Genomic DNA, 14810 nt, shown 5'->3' on the forward strand with positions numbered 1-14810 from the left:
CCTCCAGTGGCAGCCGGCAGTGACTCGGATGAGAGTCACGCAGGCTTCCAGCATCCAGAAGGAGCTCTGATCTGAAACATGTTGCTTGTGTTGGATGCTGGCTGGCAGGTCGCTGGTGAGAGGCCTGAAGCAACAAGTACTGCTCATCAAGTGGTGGGAGAAGCTGACATTTGTAGAGTTTTCTACCTGCAGGCCCTGTGCTGAGCACTTAATGTAGATCATCTTGTCTAAACTTTAGAAAGATGTTATTATATCATCATTTATGTTTTAAAAATGAGGAAGATGGGTTTTAGGGAGATGACGTGAATAGCTGTAGGTCATTTCTTTTAATTGAAGTAGAGTTAATTTACAGTGCTGCCTCGATTTCTAATATATAGCAAAGTGATTCATTTATACATATATGTATATATCCTTTTTAGTATTCTTTTCCAGTGCAGATTACTACAAGATATTGTATAGAGACCTCTGTAGGTCTTTGTTATTTAACTCTCTTATGTACAGTAGCATGTATATGTTAATCCTAAGCTAATTTATTGCTCCCCCCACGTTGCCCCTTGGGTGACCATACGTCTGTTTTTTAAGTCTGTGAGTCTTTTTCTGTTCTCTAAATAAATTCGTCTGTATCACTTTTTAAGAGTCCACATATCAGTGATACCATATGACGTTTGTCTTTCTCTGTCTTCACTTAGTTTTGTCATCTCTAGGTCTGCCCAAGTTAAGTAGCTCTGGGTCTTATTCCTGTTAGCAGTTGCACTTGGGACTTGAACCCAGACAGCAGGAGCTGAAACCTTCTGTGATCCCTGTGTGCCTCCAGAATTTGGAGGAAGAGGCCTGGTTCCTTCTTAGAATCCTACCTGGCCTGCCCTTGATGGGAGGAGTCAGGTGGTGCTGCCGATTTTACATTAGGAGTCGTGAGTGGCAAGTTCAGATTTACAGTGTTTAGCATTTGGTTTATTTTTCTTTTTAATTTTTTTGCACCCTATCATAGTTAGATATACCTAGGTACATATAAAAGATATACCTAGGTAGGCAATGGTGAGTGGTAACAGTATATCTAAAAATGCTTTAACTTCCCAGTGGGAATAATAGCTAATTGGAATTGAAGGAGTAGGTGAAAGGCTTATTAGTGGTCTTTGATATGTTAAAATTTGGTTCAGAACATATTTGAATATGCCCCTTAAAACTATAGCTTTTAAACTAGTGTCTGCATGTGCAGTGGCCTGATAGAGCGTATGGGAGTGTAACATGCTACAGCAAGTTTGGGGAACTTTCAGGAACTCATTTAATAGAATATATTATTTTCTCCTGGTTGGTGTTTAGCCATTTTCAGGCCTGTTAACTCTTCTTCCTTAATATCTTTCCCTGGATGTGCTGGGCAGCAGTGTAGCCTGTTAAACGTACCCTGTGGTTGAAATGTGTTGACCCTCCTTGTTAATAGGCAGTTACCTTTGGCACTGGACTGGACTGGAACATTCTTGATCCTGCAGAAATCAGTCCCTGCCTCTACCCAGCTATTGCCCTTTTTTTATACTGCTGTAAATACCACCCTGTGTCCTCAGGTCTTGCAGAAACAGCTAGTTTTGCATGTACATGCAAAACTTTTTAAAACCTTTATGGAAGTGTGCGCAGTGTTGTGTTCACGTCTGCTTTACAGCGGGGCAGCTTAGTTACACGTTTGTCGACAGTCGTCTTCATATTCTTTTCCATTCTGATTGATCGCAGGATCCTGGTTCTGGTTCCCTGTGCCGTGCAGCAGGACCTTGTTGGTCTCCACCCTGCGTGTAACAGCTTGCATCTGCCAGTCCCGCTCGCCCATGCCCCTCTCCCACGCCCCTCTCCCACTCCCCTCCCCCTGGCAGCCACACGCTTGCTCTCTGTGTCCGGGAGTCTGTTTCTGTTCGTCTCTGTCGTATTTTAGGTTCCACGTACACGTGCCAGTGTGATCATCTCCAGGTCCATCCATGGTGTTGCGAGTGGCATTGCTCCATTCCTTTGTGTGACAGAGTAATATTCCAGTGAATCCGTGCACCACGCCGTTATCCGTTCATCTTTCTAGGCTAAAGGGCTTCTCTAGTGCGGGTTGTTACGCTTTCTGCTGTCAGTTGCCTGCCTGCCTGTGTGAACCTCTGCCTCTGTGTCGTTTTTACAGTGTCTTAGCCTCTCAGACTTCAGACTGAAGGGAGTCTTAAATGGTCCCTGCTCCTGCCTGCTCTCTCCCGTTTTATAGAAGAGGATGCTGGCTCACAGGCCTGAAAGGATGTCCCTGAGTGAGGGGACTGGTGGCCAGCTCTCGAGGCCGGGTCAGACTTGAGGGGTTTTCCTTCCCATGTAGGATGACCCCCTTGCCCCACTGCCTTCCTTTCCATCTGACCCTGGTTGGCCGCCTGTCCTGACCCCCCCGGCTTGGAGGACGTCCCTGAGTGAGGGGACCGGTGGCCAGCTCTTGAGGCCGGGTCCGGACTTGAGGGGTTTTCCTTCCCGTGTAGGATGACACCCCCGCCCCACCGCCCTCCTTTCCATCTGACCCTGGTCGGCCACCTGTCCTGACCCCCTGGCTTGGCATCACCACTGACTGAGGGAACAGCTGTCTGCTGGTTTTAATCCCGGCTGGGGAGTCACTGTCTGACCCCTGCCAGAGTCACTTGGTGCCTTAACGTCATTATCAGCAGGTTAAATAGAACCCTTATCAAAGGGCCATGAGCAAATGGAGATCATGTGAACTGGTGACTATTTTATTATCATTCAGTGGAAGAGATGAAAAAAAAATAAGGCAAACAAAGTATAGGGAAAAATTATTTGATGAAAATTTCCCATTGGGTAAACTGAACGAAGCTTCATGAGAAAGTCAGAAAGACTTCTGGCCAAATAATTAAGCAGTGAGGTTAGTTGGAAAAGGGGCTGTTCTCCTTTTCTTTACACAGAATACCTGCTGGATCAGATTCTTCTCTGAAGATGGGTAACGTAGATTAATTTGTAGGTTCTACTGTGACCCATTTGAACTTGGAAAAACATGTGCTTAAGTTGTTTGAACAGATCTGATTGGAAAAAAGAATGGAGACTTTTCAGCGCTGGGACATTTTGGTATGAAAAAAAATGAGATGCTTGGGTTAAATCCTTCTTTTCTATCTGTTAATCTCTTTGAAACTCAGGTTCCCTCGATGGAGATGGGGGAAACATTGTCATCTTACAAGTGAGAGAAGGATTAAGTAAAAAGTGCTTGGCACATAGTAGGCTCTTAATCTGTGTTAGCTTCCTTCCTCCCTAATGGTTTTCCACTCTCTGTTCCGTTTAGATATCTGATATCCATGTTACTGGTGAGTCAGAAGACATGTCAGCGAAAGAGAGACTCTTACTGTGGACGCAGCAGGCCACGGAGGGTTATGCCGGGATTCGGTGTGAAAATTTCACCACCTGCTGGAGAGATGGGAAATTATTTAATGCCATCATTCATAAATACAGGTATGGAATTTGAGTTTTCCCACCCTTTGATAAATCTAAGTGTTCCTTTCATTTCCAAATTTTTTTTTAACAGCAACTACCTTGGCATTTATTAGTTGTCAGAAAGCTTCACAGTCGGTTTTGTGATCAGAAAATAAAGCAAGATTTCAGTTTGTTTTCTCTGCAAAATTGTTGACTTTCTGAAACATAAAGGATCATTTGCTTTCTTAAAAGGTTAGCATTGCCACATGGTATTCCCGAGATCTGACCTCAAAAGCTCAAGTTTTACCATCCACAGAATCTTTATTTGTAACTGAGACCCACCTGTTTTCCATCTAAAGCTGCTTCAGCAGTTTATAGCAAAGTGCGAGAAGTTGAACCAAAACAGCCATCGTGGAGCTTACCTTTATAACACCCTTATCAACCTTTAGAAACACTTGATTCTGCCCAAAGTGTCTTAAAACCCAAGAATACTGGAGTGGGCAGCCAATCCCTTTTCCAGTGGATCTTCCCGACCCAGGAATCGAACTGGGGTTTTCTGCATTGCAGATGGATTCTTTACCAACTGAACTATCAGGGAAGCCCCTTGATTCTGCAAAGGTATCTTAATTACTGTTTGGAGCTGGTGGCAGAGAGGAGCAAGCTTGTTTATTTCCAGGAAAAGCATAAGCTTATCATTATCTTTGAGCTGTTTTGAGAAAGCCTGTACACTTGAAGTAAGCTTCAAATCCTCTCAGCAAAAACCTCTAGTTGATGAATTAAATCTTGGTAAGTTTTTAGTGACCCCTAGTAAATAAATACAGAAAATATGCCATACTGGACGTGTTCCATCCATATCGAACAATCTCATTCTCCTGATCCTCCCACTTCTCAGTCTTTGAATTGGCATTGCTCGTCTCGCAGAGGTTAGCAAACCCAGCTTGAGGACAAGCTTGCTCTCTTGGCTTGCTCCTCGGAGTCAGGCGTGTCTGGCTTTAATGATCTCAGGTTTGCCCTGTTCTTCACTGGCTTTGGAAATGAAAGAGAGCCATACTTCTCCCCTCATTTTCCTTCAAACGCGTCACTGATTTCTCTCAGCAGTGTTGACATGTCACTGCTTTGGGATTACCAGGCTTCACAGAATACATCTAGATTTTCTTTAATGATTTTACTAGATGGATGCAATGTCAAAGGTTCAACAGTGGAAATGATCTGTTGGCCAGTCAACCTGAAATGTCTCCTCTGTATGTAGACAGGTCGTTTCAAGAGGTTCTGTCCCACATATGTGCCTCAACAATTAACAGGTCTTTGAGAAAACATTTTTATAGTTCAGCTTTTTCATTCTTCGCCGTATATAGCATCATTTTATAGTTAATTAAGAAAATAAACCAGGGCTTCCTTCCCTGGTGGCTCTGTGGTCAAGAGTCCATCTGCCAATGCAGGGGGCATGGGTTCAAACTGGGAGCAACTGAACCCGTGGGCTACGGCTACTGAGCCCACGCTCTGGAGCCCGGGGGCCACAACCACCAAGCCCACGTGCTGCAGCTGCCAAGGCCGTGTGCCTGGAGCCTGTGCTCCGCAGCTGCTGAAGGCCATGAGCCTGGAGCCCGTGGTCCGCAGCTGCCGAAGGCCATGCACCCCCGTGCTCCGCAGCTGCCGAAGGCCGTGCGCCCAGGAGCCTGTGGTCCGCAGCTGCCGAAGGCCTTGTGCCCTGGAGCCTGTGCTCCATAGCTGCCGAAGGCCATGCACCCCTGTGCTCCGCAGCTGCCGAAGGCCGTGCGCCCAGGAGCCCGTGCTCTGCAGCTGCCGAAGGCCGTGCGCCCGGAGCCCGTGCCTCCGCAACAGGAGAAGCTACTGAAATGAGTAGGTTGCGTCGCACACCTGGATAAAAGCTCACACGCAGCACAAAGACCCAGCACAGCCAGAATAAATACATAAATACAGATAAAGTGATCAGGAAAGAAAACATTACAACCTATGCAAATAAGTTTGTACATTAATGAGAAGATTATTATTATACCATCCTGGTTCCCAACAGATTCTCTAGGATAGCAAAGCCGGAACAAGTAAGGGTTTAGCATATTCCCTGTTGTTTCTGCGTCCCATCTGAACAGTGTAAGATGGTCACAGAATATTAGAACCAGGGGAATCCTGAGACTCTCCTGCTGGTCCAGTGGTTAGGACTCCGTACTGCCGATGCAGAAGCTCAGGTTCAGTCCCAGGTCAGGAAATGAAGATCCCACCAGCAGGAATCCTGATAGACTTCGTTGTGCCCACATATTTTATGTATGAAGAAATGTGGCTCAGAGAAGGACTTACCCAAGATCTCTCAGCTAAACTGTGTCAGTTACCACAAGCTACACATTCTTTCTGACAACAAACAACACTTCTATCAATTAACACACCTTTTACTGCAGAGACGCCTGGATTAGGCAAGACTGATATAATAAGTAAGGAGTATGTATCAGTGAAAATGATATCTTGAGCCTTAAATGGTGCATGTGCATGGTAAAACACTAGAAAATACAGACAAGTGAAAAAAAAAATCACATTTCCGCTATCCAGAGATCATCACTCAGACACACAGAGCTATGGTATGTGGTATGACTTTGAGTTTTATCAGTGACTTAGCGGACAGTAAGCTCTGATATGTAGACTCTACAAGTGGAGGACCGAGATTGTGTACTTAGAGCATTGATGATTAGTGAGGTTAGGGTTCAGACGAAGCCTTGTCAGTTTCTGTGTCACAGCCTTCTTACCTAGTAACTCCAGTGCATAGGTGGGTTTAATGATGGCCAACTTTGGGGTGGCAAACAGTTTCCTGGTGAGAATTGCTGGAGCTGAATTAACACTGACATAGCACCTACTAAGGGCAAGGCACTATGCTGAGCAGCTTACTTATGTTCATTCACTCAGTCCTGACAACATCCATAAGAATGTTGTCCTCCCTGGTTACACACGGAAACCAAGACCGGAATACATACTTGCTTCAAGTCACACAACCAGTGAGTGTCGGGCTAGGGATCCAAACCCCAGTGCCCAGCTGCTGTTCTTGTTCTTACAAGGCACACCTCTGTTGCCTTATAAGAAGTGAAATCCACAGAAATTCCTTATTGAAAGTAATGTCATTTGATTTCAGTTATTTTTCTCAGTTTTGCAAGGAGTTTGTCATGCTTTTGAAGAGCTGAGTATCTTCCTGTGAGAGTAAGTCCAAACTCTTAACTCACTGAACTGACAGAGTTACTCGGACATAAAAGGATAATTATATGAAACAGTTAATACCTTGCTAACTTGCTGCCTGTGAGGCATTCTGTTAGAGGCTTCCTCTGTGTTGTTGCATTCATATCTTCCTCGAGCTCTGGGAGGAAGCCTTCCAGAGGTTACAGATGGGCACCCTTAGGTTTGCCAAGGTCACAGTGCTGCCGAGATGCAGAGGCTGAGCATTATTCATTTTGAACTTCCGTTTCGGCAGAGTAACCATTTTAGAACGTTGCTTGGCTTTAGCTTTTTTTCCCTTTAACTTCTTGTTTGATTGAAGTATAGTTGATTTACAGTGTTGCCTTAGTTTCTGGTGTAAAGTGATTCAGCAACCTATGTGTCTGTTCTTTTTCAGATTATTTTCCCTTTAGGTTGTTAGAAAGAATTGAGGATAGTTCTCTGTGTTATACAGCAGGGCCTTGTTGGTTGTCTGTTTTGCGTGCAGCAGTGTGTTTATCCTTAACTTGGAACTTGATTCCCTCCTCTGTGTAGTTTTCCCTTTTTAGAATCCATGGTAAAAATACCCTCTGATTTAAATGGTTACAAGATTTTTTTGTTGCTGAAATGTCAAGTTATTCTGTGCCTAGAATATTACTGTGGTTTCTTTAACTAGAAGAAATCTTTCATCTGTAGAACTGTATTTTTTCAAATCCTTGGGCCTTTCTTTTTTCTTAAAAAATAGTTGAGTACCTTTTTCCTAGTCCGTGTAATCATTAGTCAGATGGTGTTGATTTATACATGGTTTTCATTGTTGATTGTCTTGATTTACTCAAGACAAAAGAGACAAAGTTATAAACAATTAAAAAATCACTGTTAGATTTTTGGCTATTGAGCAGAAATAATCACACTTATAGAATTGTGTTTTAACAGTTGTTTTCCCCTTGATAATTATCCTCTTAAATTTTGTGATGTATTTATTTGGATTCACTGTGGAAACACACCCATTTAACTGGGCTTTTTGAGTTACAAATTTTATTATTTGCATGGATTTTATTTGACTTCTGTAATAAAAATTATCTGAAGTGGCACATGGGTTGGGTTTCTTCTCAGATACCAAGCCTAATCTTATAGATTCTTTTGTTGAGAAGGACCTTAGGTGGGAGTGAGGGTTTTGCAGGAAACGACCTCCTGATCAGGGTAGTGGGTGGAGAGAGGGGTGTGGAACCCTGATGTGGCAGGGGCGCCTGGATAGAGTGCAGATTTGTTTGGAGCTGAGAAGGCAATAGGTAGTATCCATCAAATAAGAGTAGATCAGTATTATTTGACATACTGATTTAGTAAGGTTTTTGTGTATAACTGTCCCCTTGTATCCACTGGGGGTTATCCCACGGATAACAAAATCTGTGAATGCTCACACTATGCAGTGTTTATATATAACCTCGTGCATCCTCTGTATACTTTGAATCATCTCTAAGATACTTCTAATACCCAATACAATGGAAATGCTATGTACATAGTGGCCAGCACACAGCAAAACTCATTTTGCTTTTTGGAACTTTCTATAATATTTTTTCAAGTATTTTTGATCTGTGGTTAGTTGAATTTGAGGATGCAGAAACCACAGATACACAGGGTAACTGTATATAATACTGTATATAATATCGTCGAAAGATTCCAAAATCGGACCGAAATGAGGAGAGTGATAGCATCGTTCAGCTTCCATATGCATGTGAATCATATCAGTAGTTGTGAGTCAGGCACTTTAATTTGAATTGTCTAGCATATTGCTATTAGTGTCACTCATAGAATATGACTTTTAAAAGTGGAGAGTGTGCTTTTTAACCCTGGTAAGCAGTACTTTAATAACATTTCACTTATTCCTAAAGTTCCATAGGAATTTAATTTTCTAAAATTCTGTTTCTTGAAACAGAATTATATGAAATAAGTAATAATAAATAATACTATTAAATTAAATAAAAACAAAGACAAATTTATATAGTAAGACTGATTTTTAGTTTTTAGGAAATAAAAGTGTTTTATAAAAGTGAAAAGAAAGTAAATATCATATGGTGAGTACCCAAGAATTAGATGCAGGATGTTGAACAGATACTAGCTTCTGTCCTGCCTATTTTTTAGTGTTTAGTATTTTAGTATTAGTAGCTTAAAAAATTATCACAATCCTGTGAAACAGATGGTACTGTTTCCACTGTTATCTATTTATTAAATTATCAAATTGTTAAATTGTTAAACTGAGGCTCAAAAGGTAACTCATATGCTTCACATCAGATACCCTTTTACTAATGGACGTGTTTGCTCTGGATTCTCAAGTGCTCATATACTTCTCTGTAAATACTTAGGTAATTTCCAGTAGGCAGACTAAATACCAAGAAACGGAACTGTTGGCCAGAGTAGTTGTGGTAGTGTGTCCTTAAAGACTAAAGATGTGAAAATTCTCAATGGATTTCAGAAATTCTTAACCCAAAACTGGGTTTGCCTTTTGGTGGGTGTCAAGGCAAAAGACACAACCGAACCAATATGGGGAGATGGAAGGATTTATCATTACTTGCTGCAAGTAAGGAGAACACTGAGGATCTTTCTAGAAGCAGCCTAGACAGCATAACTGGGGAAATTTTAAATTAAGAGTACTTGCATATGTATGGAGGCACTTGGGCAGTCAACTGATTGAAGTTTCTAGGGTCAGGAAAAGTCAACCCATCCTTTAGATTTTAGTTTATCTGTTGGTTGAGCATTTCAGGCTAATCTTTACCATTGAAATGGAACTGGGAGTCTTTATAACTAGTATATTATCTTTGCTATCGTTACTTATCTTACTGGATGACAGAGTTTCTATGTTCTTTTGTTCCCATAAGATCGTTGATTTCTGAGACCTGTTCAAGGGCAAGCATGGTGGCAAGGCTTAGATCACAAGATGGCTTAGGCCAAAAATGGGTTCTCTTATGCCAAGAAAGCCTTGCCTGGTTCTCTTTCTCTGGGAACACCTGCCCTATCTGCTTACAAAATGACCAAATAAATAGTACCATATATAACTGCCAACTAAGATCTTGGTCTCCTGTAAGGAATTAATGAGGACAGCATTAATTGTTTAATCTAGAATCAGCCATCTCTGAAAACAGCATCAACAACTATCATATAGTGAGGAGAATTTAGATAATAAGAGAACGTTAAAACATACCAGTAAGAGCAAAGTCACAGGTGAACTGTTCTGTAGTTTCATTGTGTCCCTGGGATCCTAGAGGGTGGAGGGCCTAGATGGTGCGGTGGGTACTGATGCCCAAACTCAGCCTCTGTGCACCCATTCTGGATTGGATCTGGGAGACAGAGTTTTGGGTGAAGAGAAAATAATAGTTTTATATCTTTGCCTGCAAAGGGGGCCACAGTGGGCTTGTGCCTCTCAAAACTGTCTGCCCTGCCGTGGAGGACTGGTGGGAAGTTTTATAGCAGTGGTTAAAGGGGGTTGCTGATAAGATAAGGGTGTGTGCAGGGCCTCTGTTCCTTTAATCTGATCTCAGGTAATCTTTTGATGATCTTCTCTGGTTCATTTAATTTGGTCTTAGGTGGTTTTCTCTGGAATGAAAAATGCTGACACCTTTGTTGGGGGCTTTAGTTCTGTAACGAGCTCAAAGATACTGTTAGTGTATCCCTCAAGGGGAACCAGAACCCTGTCTAAAGGCTGCACTGTTGTATCCTGGCTGCTCCTCACTGGTCTCTGCATCCCCTCGCTTCCCCGATTCAGTTCAGTCGCTCAGTCGTGTCCGACTCTTTGCGACTCCATGGACTGCAGCACGCCAGGCCTCCCTGTCCATCACCAACTCCCCAGAGTTTGCTCAAACTCATGTCCGTTGAGTCGGTGATGCCATCCAGCCATCTCATCCTCTGTCGCCCCCTTCTCCTCCCACCTTCAATCTTTCCCAGCATCAGGGTCTTTTCTAGTGAGTCAGCTCTTTGCATCAAGTGGCCAAAGTATTGGAGCTTCAGCTTCAACATCAGTCCTTCCAGTGAATATTCAGGACTGATTTCCTTTAGGATGGACTGGTTCAATCTCCTTGCCATTTAAGGGACTCTCAAGAGTCTTCTCCAACACCACAGTTCAAAAGCATCAACTCTTTAGCGTTCAACTTTCTTTACAGTCCAACTCTCACATCCATACATGACTACTGGAAAAACCATAGCTTTGACTAGATGGGCCTTTGTCAGCAAAGTAATGTCTCTGTTTTTTAATATGCTGTCTAGGTTTGTCATTGCTTTTCTTCCAAGGAGCAAGCATCTTTTAATTTCATGGCTTCATCTGTGGTGATTTTGGAGCCCAAGAAAATAAAGTCTGTCACTGTTGCCATTGTTTCCCCATCTGTTTGTCATGAAGTGATGGAACCAGATGCCATGATCTTTAGTTTTTTGACTGTTGAGTTTTAAGCCAGCTGTTTGCTTTTGTTTTTGTTTTAAATTCATTTCTGCCCTTTGGGACTCAGGGAAGGTCGGAGAAGCTAGAGTCTGTTCCCTACAAGCAAGAAACAGGGAACAGAAAGGTTTCTGTGCTCAGGAGCCCTTCAGGGCCCTGCTTGATTTCAGTAGTAAGGGTGATAAAGTAATATGATTCAGAGATTACAATGGTTGGTTCTGCGGGTTCTATTTAAATAAGTCACTAATAACATTGTTTTCATGTTACTTCTGTCAGGAATCTGTCCCTAATTCCTTCTAGGAACATTCATTTGTTCAGTTTTCAATGCAAAGGGGGTTCAGATAATAAAACTACCATATGTCTATAGTAGTTCCTGCTTGTTTTGTTTGTATAGTTTAATTTATCATGAAAGCATGTTAAGATCTTTTTGCCAACACTCAACTGGTCAGAGATCTTAGCCTTACTGTTGGCCCTCACAAGTCACCTTTCATTTGAAAGAACAAAGCAGACTTTGATTTGATGGACTTAAATCAGAAGGATGTCACAAGAGCATTTGCAGAGTAAGGAGCTAAAAAGCAAGAGAGGATGAAGTAGAATGGACTGAGAATAGCCATGGGATTCCAGGAGTGTCTCTTAGATAGTGGATTGATGTCAGCAAGAGTTAAGACAGGGAAGTGAAATCCCTGACAGTGTGTGTGTCCTTAAGAGGCAGGTGTCCCAGCAGGGAGGTTAACAGAGACTTCTGTGTGCTCAGGCACAGGAAAATGGACTTTTTTCTTGCTGAAAAATAACACTCTGATTCCAGCTCCAATTCAGCCCCCAGCTTGTCTGACTTTATCAGTCTCTGCCCTGGAACGCCGATGAAAGCCAAGTTCCAACTCAGCAGCGTCAAGCATCCCTCAGCGTGAAAACATGTCTCTGTGGCAGGCAGAGACACGAACGGGTGCCCGCGGGCCAGAACGAGCAGCACAGACTGTGCAGCGGGTGAGCTCAGGTGGCCACATGAAGAGATGCTGAGGAGTGCGTCAGGACTGAACTGCTGCAGGGGTTTTGCCAAGAGATAATTTCAGGGCGCTAGTTCCTGCTTGTCCTCCTTTTGTTCTTAATTTCTCCCATTCTTGTGTTTAACTCTCCTCCTTGGCCCCCAGCATTCTTTCCACAAGCATGTTTTAAATCTGTTACCCACGTACAAGTCAATATTTTTGGAACAGGTTGTGTTTAAGAAGCATGCCATTTCAGTTTTTTTTTTTTTTTTAATTAGGCAGCCAGGAATTTTTCACTCATCTGAGTGTAGAGATGGGTAGCAATGATTTTGTTCTTTGTTTACATTTGAACTTAAACTTTAATAGGACCATCATCCTGCTGCGTTCTGTGAACTGTTGAAAGGTGCTGCAATTGGGAAGGCTGGGCTGTGAGGCTGTGCTCTAGTCACCTCTTTTAACGGGACCTGGAGGCTGTGATTCAGCCTCATACCTGGTCACACCTTACCAGCTAAACTGGACTGGACTGGTTTATACTGGGAGGAGGCCCTTGAGGGTTTGAAATGTTCCCATAGGAAGTTGGATTAGTATTAACTAGAAGATTCCTTTCTCTCAGAACCTGGTCTGCCCTCAGGCTGCAGATCCAGAAATAGCAGGGTGTGTGTGTGTGTGTGTGTGTGTGTGTGTGTGTGTGTGTATGCACAGGTAAGGTTTGTGTGGCCACAGGCTAGGCGTAGCATGGAGTGAGCCCTGATGGTTCATTGTTTTTTAAAGTCACAAACGTGTGAGTTTGTGAGGCAAAATCAAATGTCTTATTTCCCTTACCAGGTAAACTTACAACACTTTGAACTCTGAGAGTATATGTGCGTAACTGGTATACATTATCATATTTTAAAATCTTTAGGGAGCTCACACGCATGGTTTGTAACACCTCTGTACCCAAGCGAGGTATGTGAGTTAGTGTCTACTTCCAGGGAATGTTTTTAGTGTTCGTCTGTGTATTTCTACATGTAGCTTTGGGACTTTAGTTAGCATGTAAATATTAATATTTATCGGAGTATGTGCTTATATTACCTTTTTTCCTGTGTTCCTGGCCCTCTTGCCAAGATTAATTTACAGAAATGCACTATCGCACTAAGCCTTCCATTATTCTATGAAATAGGTCCTTGTATCTAAGAAGTAAGCACAGTCCCAGTTCTCCTAGTTGCATTTTGGAGTCAGAAAACTGAAAAAGTTATACAACCATAATAGGAAGATGTCTCCCCTGGCTGGCCTGACCGTGAAAGCAGGCTGCAGTCCATGGGTTCACAAGAAGTCGAACACAACTGATCATGTATGCCCTTGCACTATTGATGGACGTTGTTTATTGCTCCTAAAAACATACTGCACTGAACTTTGTATGTGCCTCTGTGCAGACGTATGAATACGCCTGTAGGATAAGTTCCTAGAAGTAGAATCTGTGGGCCATTTAAATTGTAGGGCTTCTGTCTGCATTGTCTACGAGCCGCACTGACCTCTACCTCCTCCTTGTGCTATTTGCCCTATGTGTCGCCTTTGAGAAAGAACCATTTGCTTCCTTGTTCGTTGCACCCTAGCAGATCCAGCCCCCTTTCATGTTCTTAGCTTTCTTTTTAAATTGACCCCTTTGTTCATACAGTTAATTTTCTTCAGCTTTTAAACTCCGTGCTGGAGCTGACTTGGCAGGCCTGCCTGTCCCCCTGTCTGGCGCACAGGCTGTTAGTCTAAACACGTATGTGTTGAGTTTAAGGGGAGAAATGACTGAGTGAGTGAGGACATTTCTGAATGATGTGATCATGTAAGACGTTGGGATACTAGTGGGAAGGGAGGGGTGTCTTGAGATAACAGATGAAACTGTGCCTGTCTGGTGAGACTTAGGAGGCGCATCACAGATGTCATATTCCTTCCCTCCTCCAGGCTGTTGCCAGCCCCCTGATAACAGGCTCTGACTGGGGGACTCGGGAGAGGACGGCTTTGCTGGAGGAGCCCCTCCTGTCTGTGGAGCTGGCACAGCCCTCCTTCACCATTTCCCCTCCGCTCTCCCTGACCTCCTCCACCCCGAGACTCCTCCTGGCGCTCTCCAGCCTTCACCTCTGTTCTGTTGCAAGGCCACTTTTATTCTGGCTCTTTGATAGGTTCATATTGTCATGCTGCTCTCCGATGGGAGCAGTTTAATACTTTCTCCCAGAGTAGATAAGCTGATTCATCGCCATCCCCCCTTTTTGTGGGGAAGGGCAGCAGTATTCATCCCCTGGATTTATTTCCAGTTTACTGTTGTAAGTTCACTTTAATATGGAGACGGAAGAAGTTACTCCTCTCTCAAGATCAGTACTATTTTTTGTATTTAGTGAAGTCTGTGAGGGGTTAATTGTTCTCTGTGAATGAAGAGTCTTATACCAGACCACCTAACCTGCCTCTTGAGAAATCTGTATGCAGGTCAGGAAGCAACAGTTAGAACTGGACATGGAACAACAGACTGATTCTGAGTCGGGAAAGGAATACGTCAAGGCTGTATATTGTCACCCTGCTTATTTAACTTCTATGCAGACTACATCATGAGAAACACTGAACTGAAAGAAACACAAGCTGGAATCAAGATTGCCGGGAGAAATATCAATAACCTCAGATATGCAGATGACACCACCCTTAGGGCAGAAAGTGAAGAGGAGCTAAAAAGCCTCTTGATGAAAGTGAAAGAGGAGAGTGAAAAAGTTGGCTTAAAGCTCAACATTCAGAAAACGAAGATCATGGCATCCGGTCCTATCACTCCATGGGAAATA

General features: G+C 43.1%; 1 protein-coding gene across 10 annotated transcripts in view; it reads left to right on the forward strand.

The window, feature by feature from the left end:
• The window catches only part of DST (dystonin), a 525807-nt gene that overhangs the window by 293324 nt on the left and 217673 nt on the right, over positions 1 to 14810 (forward strand). For all 10 annotated transcript variants that reach the window (XM_069564068.1, XM_069564074.1, XM_069564071.1 and 7 more), the window contains one exon: positions 3293 to 3459. In XM_069564068.1, the coding sequence (XP_069420169.1) occupies positions 3293 to 3459 (167 nt within the window). The remainder of the gene's footprint in view (positions 1 to 3292; positions 3460 to 14810) is intronic.

This window comes from Ovis canadensis, chromosome 20 (assembly GCF_042477335.2).
Source record: "Ovis canadensis isolate MfBH-ARS-UI-01 breed Bighorn chromosome 20, ARS-UI_OviCan_v2, whole genome shotgun sequence".
In the NCBI taxonomy this organism is placed as follows: domain Eukaryota; kingdom Metazoa; phylum Chordata; class Mammalia; order Artiodactyla; family Bovidae; genus Ovis; species Ovis canadensis.